General features: G+C 43.5%; 1 protein-coding gene across 1 annotated transcript in view; it reads right to left on the reverse strand.

The window, feature by feature from the left end:
• The window catches only part of T265_11987 (hypothetical protein), a gene marked incomplete at both ends in the record, with an annotated part of 8,642 nt that extends 4,898 nt beyond the window's left edge, over positions 1 to 3,744 (reverse strand). Inside the window, 3 exons of the mRNA XM_009178853.1 lie at positions 274 to 476; positions 526 to 689; positions 3,636 to 3,744. Of these exons, the coding sequence (XP_009177117.1) occupies positions 274 to 476; positions 526 to 689; positions 3,636 to 3,744 (476 nt within the window). The remainder of the gene's footprint in view (positions 1 to 273; positions 477 to 525; positions 690 to 3,635) is intronic.
• Between the last annotated feature and the right edge of the window lie 3,504 nt (positions 3,745 to 7,248).

Below are 7,248 nucleotides of genomic sequence, written 5' to 3' on the forward strand. Positions count from 1 at the left end.
TACGATCTGGTATGTGTATAATTCTATTATTTTATTGTAGTATTCGTAGTACCGCATTTTTTGATAAACTTCTATTCGAACGGTTTGACATTTGAGGTTTTGCACATAACTCAACGTGGCCTCGAGCTGATTGCTGGGTACAGTTTTTGGTTTTGTACCTTGGATGTGCTCCACACACTTCTTTAAGTTAAAAGGTGGCACCGGCTGTGCTCACCCTATCTACAACTTTCCCAACATAACTGCCGGATATTGGAGAACTTCCTGTGTTCGCACCAGTATTGCATCGACGATGAAGTTAAACAGGGAAGCAGGATAGTGCTTTTTGTTAAGAATCTTCTAGAGAACTCTCCATACACCCTCAAGTGCACACTCTCAAGGTGTGAATATAGGCGCCGGATGATGTTGACAAATTTCTGAGGCAAATGTGGTTGACAAAACTGATGACTACAAGAATCGAACGCATTCATGAAACCAAGCTATAAACAACATTGTGGATCGGATGTACATAAGGCGTTGCCCAAACACCTGACGGAGACTGCATATGTGGGCGATGCAACCTCTACCCAGTCGAAATCCCACTTGATGCTTGCCGGTCAAGGATTCGCCCGCCGCAGTTAAACTAGTAAACAGTGACCTCCACGGCTTGGGTTCTCGCCTCGGACAAGCTGGCAAACACTGTTTCCCAACTTCTACAGATCAGGGTGACAATTACCATGGAAATTTTATGTATGACAATCCGTCGCCGTCTCAGTAGACTACAAGTGGAACTACAAGGGGAATTCTTACGTAAGATCACTGTCCATCCGTCGAATGCTTAAGGGCATTTGTTTCTCACTGACTAACATACATTAATTTAAGACCTCACTTTGAATGAACACGAGGAAATATCCACAGTGTGTCGGACAACATAAAAAGAACTGGCCTTGCTAGCAAAACAACAGGACGATAGCTATGAGTGTTGGTGCTACGTTCTATTGGTCGAGATTTCCTTCTAAACCGAAAAGTTGGCAGTTTCTAACGCATTAATATCGCGCCAGCTTGACGAAAGGATGAAGTAATAGAACGCCATCTTAACAACGCATGTGAATTTGGAGTATATTCAAATTTGCCGTGTANAAATTTCTCGCACACAACTTTAATTCATTTTGATTCAGTGTGGATAAATGCTTACTATGCCAAATGTAGAATGGAATCAGAATGTTGAGGCAAGTGATCAGAATCCCCGTAGGTTTTCGCGGAGTTAACTGAAATTTGTCACTGAGCTAGCTGACAAATCTTTGGTAAGATTTGCTTCATCAGGTAGATCGTGGAACCGCGGTCGTGAAGTGGCTTTGTGACCATTAGAACAACCATCATATTGGACCGGATTTCTGCTTAGTCGAAACAATTAGGTTTGTGATATCCATTCAGTTACGGATCGGCACAAGTTGACAACACCGAATCGTTTTCAACGAATGTGTATAGTAATTAATCCTTCTATGACACAACTCTTGATTCTCATTCAGGGGTTAACTCCCATTTTTCCTGTGAGTTGAATAACTCCCGACTTGATGGTGTTACCTCAGAGTGATTGCTAAATTACACTTTTACCAAGACGGTTGATTTCCCTGGAACTTAGACATCAAACTAAGTTCCCTATGGCTTTCATTCTGGATAATTTAGTAAACACTCGCAATATAGGTGTTTTTGGGTAGTTTTTTACACCTTCGCGGTTTAACTGTCTTAAATAACACTTGGTTGCATCCGCGCAGAACGTTCGACGAGCTGGGCGCACTTAATCCAAAAAGTAACCTTCAATGCTCCTGCTAGACATTGGGTTGATTGCCGAACAACAATGCGGCGCATTCGTTTTGCTAAACTGGGTGATGAGCAAAAAAGTTGATTTTGATTATATTTCAAAAATTCAGTCACCCAACTATATCTAGTCATGGTGTTTGAGGTGATACCCGAACTAGAGACATATTCAATGCGCGCACATTTAGGACCACTGCTTCAGAACAATATACTCCACCTCGAAATACAGTGATGAAACTAGCCTATAAATCACTGGCCTGATTGGCATGCCTCAGCAACTTCCGCCAGTATCTAATCGCACACTCGTCAGAAAGAAAATGCGCTGACTATGGAAGTGAAGGTGAGAATGGACGCACTACGTATGATTTTTTCTCTAAATGCTTCACAGAAATTCTTCAAGTCATCTGGATCTAGAGAGCATAAATACGTACCACGTGGAATGGAAATTGGAATCTCAATATGGAAGCAACAGGTCACAATATTTGTAGAATTTCTCGGAGTTCACTGGAACTTGGAAGAGTATTCGCTAGCTAACAAATCCTTAGTAAATGCTGCCTCATATGGTAAATCCTGGAGGCGGCCGTAGGTGTTTCGTGACCACCATTAAAACCGTCACGTTGATCAACCTGGGACAGGATTCCTGTTGAAACAAAACGACTTGGTTTTGTAATTTCAGACTAGTTACAGATTGGGGACAGGTAAACAACACCGAATTGTTCTCAACGAATGCATGCAGCATTCTAGTGGTTATTTAGGCATGTATATAAAGGGCAACCGTTAATTCTTAGTCATCGGTAAACTTCCCTTCTTCCTGTGAGGTGAATAAGTCCGCACTTGTCTATGTCAACTCGGGGAGCTCGATAACTTATAAGAAATCATATCGAACCGGTTGAGTTCCCTGGGGCTTAGACATTTAATTACATTACAGAACACATTATCGAACACCGAATCACATTACAAAACATTCGGTAACCTGAACGCGCCTATCCTAAAAGTAACCGTAGAAGTTCCTGCTAGACTTTGATTTGATTGCTGAGCAATGATGTGGCCCACTTATTTCGCTAAGCTGGGTGATGAACGAAATAGTTTGTTTTACCAGAAAAGAAAGTGATGACTAAGGAACCATTCTGTATGGACCCAACATCTATGGTTTTTCTCACAAAAGTAAACAACTTCAGAGATTCCTGATTTTTAACTGGGGTGTTGGTAGATCTCTCAAAACGAAAATGAAAGCATCCACACGCAAATGCATTTGGAACTGTTCATCGGACTTTGCTACTGTAAGTGGTGGACGAGTGCAGCAATAGTTTGGAAGGAGCTATTGTTTATGTTATTTCTATTCACGGTCACCTCCAAACGCAGGTTGCTTTACCAAGGCTGTATTTTCAGACATAAGCTTGACAAATCAAAAGTTTGTGCCCTCCCATTTTTGACAGTTTCACTCGACTTCCCTTGTCTTGCTGAATGATGTGGCTGAAAGTACAGTGGCCAAAACTTCGGGAAAAACAATTTGCTTGACATGTCCACGTTTACCAAGCGAGTTTTGTGATGTTTCACGTTTGCTTTTAGGGTTTGAACAATTGTTACTTCAGAATACATCCTCGGTTTTATTGCAGCGCTTAGCTGTTATCTGATACGATGATGCTCATCGAAAGTGTTTGAAGCACTGGTCTGTGCTGCAAACACATGCATACAAGATGGAGGTCGATTCTGATAAGCCACATGATAAGATTTCTGAACTTCATCAATAATATGACTCGTAATGTGTGCGGGAAAACATCAAACTATTCACAATTTGATTAGTAGTGAGGCGAATGTTTACGATTAAATCTTTTACTTACTTTGGAGATGTATTGGTCGGAATATGTGAGTACGACATATGACAAATGTGCGTTGGCATTTCGGGGCATATGTGTATGCATCGTGATGACTAACTAATACTATATCCATGGGATGAGTTACTATCTTCCATGGTGAAAGTCTCTACGTCCTTACTCTGTTAAAAATTGTTGTTTATGTGCACACACCGAAGTGTTTCGAAACAGTCGCAGGCGTGAAGAACTTGGTTCTCCGTTGAATCTGCCAGTCATGTATGACTGATCTGCAGGAGTCCGACGTTTGTTTTTGATATTGATTCGCTAACCCAGTTTTGATAACGTTTGAATAGTGCATCCGCTTTTCCTAATATTAAATTCGGTGAGATTCGCAGATGATGATGAATGTATGAGCTTTTACCCGTTTGGGATTTCAACACCAAACATTATCCGACGAAGGGGCACATTGTAGCGGCCACTGTCGTATTTAACTATTCGGAATGAAATATCGCAAGAAACACTCATAATGGGTGTATATGTTGCCTTTATTCATTTCGCCTTGGATCCATTCCCCAGAATCTCGTTTATTTATGGAAGCGTATTCGCAATTCATGAGCAATCTGTCGTGCCTCACTATTCTGCATAGCAATAAAATAGTTTGAAACTTATTGCTTGCAGTTCTTTGACGGCTTTTCAACCAGCGCAAAGAAAGCAATCCCCATATGTAGTCACCATTATTGTCCTCAGGGACAACATGACATCAGTGTTCAACACCGATGCTTCGCTGCCGTTTTAGTTGATAGCCGTATTGTGAGGAACAAAATAAAGGTGGAATTGGAACGGACTTAGCGCTAGCTTACAACAACCTTTTAAAGTGCCTACACCCCAGACACTCGGCAATATGGTAGAAACTGACAACAAGATCGACACTGACATCGTTTGGCACCCATATCTTGCAGTGTCTCCAACCAGGAGCAGGGGATCACGCGGTCCCTATCCTGGAAGGCGACAGCACCCAAGCATTTTGTGATCTCCATACCCCTCTGCAAGATCAAGGTTTGGCCACCTATCTCCTTCCGCCACTGTGAATTGGGCATGAAAAATAGTGATCTCTTCGGGCCTACAAGGGGGAGGAGCATGCCAGTCAATCGAGTCAAATGTGCCTTGGAAATCAAGGAATACTAGAGTCGCGGGTCGCTTATACGTATGGTGTTGTTCTAGTACCTGATGAAGTGTAAACATTTGATCGACTGAACCCGTACCAAGGCGGCATTTCACTTGCTGCTCTCGAGTCAGTGTATCACGACCCACCGTAGGGTAACGAAGCACAAGTAACGCCAGCAGTCTCGATACGACCGGGGTTAAGCTGATCCCCCGTGTTCCCACAATTACTACGGGCCACGTTTTGAAAATGGGCTCTATCACCGACTCTCCCCAGTTGTATGGGGAGAAGCAACTCCGTATGAGTGCGTGGTTGGAATCCACAAATATGTTCCAAAACGACTGGCAGTCAGTTAGTAATCCCTGTCGTCGGTGACTGATGGCAATATGATCAATCTGAGTTTGTGGTAGGTATGCCGTTGGAGGACACTATGTGGCCAAACGGCTTCGTCAATTTCGGAATTCGGTACCGGACAAAAACAAATTGTGATCAGCACACAGCTGAAGCAATCGATTTCTACTGTCCGTACCTACCTAGTCCAATCCATGTTGACCTCCTCATTAAGTCTCAGATACGCTAAGGTTGCCCACTTATGCATTTGGATCTCCATTACGGTATCCATTACGATATCTGGGCTTTTAGCTCACCGTAACAGCGCATTCAGGGTGTCGTAAAACCCGTCTCCGAAAGCGTTGGAGCTTTGGTCAGTTATAGCATAAGCAGACACGCTAAACAGACATCGAGCAACTTCCCGCTTGTGAGACTCCTTCACAGACGTTGCCAGGCAAACCGCACAGAGGTGACTATCAAAAGGTATTCAGTCAAGCAAGGATAATTTCGCCCGGTGACTTAGGACGATGACAATTCCTGCACAACCCGCTGCTACGGCTTCTGGATCACCATAGTTGCATAGCAGGAAGCAAGTGGAGATTGATGGGGTGGTTAACTCAATCACTGTGATTGAATCTTTAATTCTTGTTTGTGAGACACAGCACACATCAGTGCCAAGTAATTCGAGTGTTAGTGCAAGAGCGGCTTGTTGTCTTGCTTGATTCAGAGTGCGGACTTTGAAGGCGGTCAGACAGACTGGATGTCGAGGCTTGAAGTTTGATTCACGGATACCTGAGGATGTCGATGGCGTGAGACGAGCAGATGTTGCACGTGAAACCGATGAAACACGAACGGAGTCATCAGTCCTTGGGGATGCACCGACAAGGAGAGAGTTATTAATTGGGGGAGAGGGGGAATAAAAAGTATGTGAAATAGAAAGAAGGGAGGTGTCAGCTGTCACCAGTTTTCACTTCCCCGACCTGCTGTATGTAGCAGGTAAGTCGACGCGTGTGATGGCACCACGCCCCGGCCGATGTGGCATGGGTTTATTTGTGTGTGCAACTCATTGTTGTGCGCGGGCTGGCATACTGTCAGGGAGTGCACACCTAGATAGGATTAGTGCCACTGAATGAGGAAATGCCAATCGTGCTCAGACGGCAAAAATGTTCATGCACTGTTTATGCACACTCAATTATTGGCATTCCTCAAAATATCCTGCTGGTGTTGCAACTGGTGATGCATCAGGTGTCGCCATGGCTGAAAATTATCTACTTAAAATAGAACCAATGGAACCAGCTTTTGAGCAGATTCAAGCACTTTCCTCAGGAGGGGGAGGAGTAACTTCAGGAACCAGTGAGATGTTATAGCGTCCTCAAGTATCCCTTAGACTCACAAAGAATGCATGTGTCATACATAGACTGCAAGAAGTGGATGGATAACTGCTGATCACAGAAACAAGTACCCATGCACCGAGCTATATTTTCGATGTTCCGGACGGAGTGTCGCTCAATGCAGTTAGCTAATAACATAATCGATCAGACTAACTGCTGGTCAATTTTGAAGCACACGATCAACCAACACCCAGATCATCTGGTTACATTGGGAAAAGACCACATCAATCTTATTCATCCGCATACACATCAATCTTGAAAGGTAAAATGCTATTTATTCATTTTTACTAATTATTCTACTGAACATGCCGTCGGATTCCGTAATCCTCATCATGAAAAAAAGTCTGGAAAATACTGGTACACATCGAAGGATAATAACTACCTGATTTCCGTTACAACGAGACATGTTGCGAGCTGGCAAACCGAACCACTACTCAATGCGTGCAGCTGGAACTGAGCACACTGTCACCATGCTGAAGACAGTTTGCAGGCCTCTGCACGTTTTGCTACCCATCTTACACACTAGGTTTTCTGCGGGGTATGCAAGCATCCGTGGAGCGACAATTCGAACCTCAGGTGAATAGTCCAGTGGCTGGCAGGTTAACCCGTATAGGCTATTTCATTCTGCTGTTATCGGACATTACAGGGGTGCTGAAGAAAAAATGGGGTGGGATTTGAAGTGATAAATCAGGTGAATTGAATGTCACCGAAGTGTGTAATCGTAGGATACTAACCCAACGGTTTTCCATTTCACAGA

This window comes from Opisthorchis viverrini (assembly GCF_000715545.1).
Source record: "Opisthorchis viverrini unplaced genomic scaffold opera_v5_694, whole genome shotgun sequence".
Classification (NCBI taxonomy): Eukaryota; Metazoa; Platyhelminthes; class Trematoda; order Opisthorchiida; family Opisthorchiidae; genus Opisthorchis; species Opisthorchis viverrini.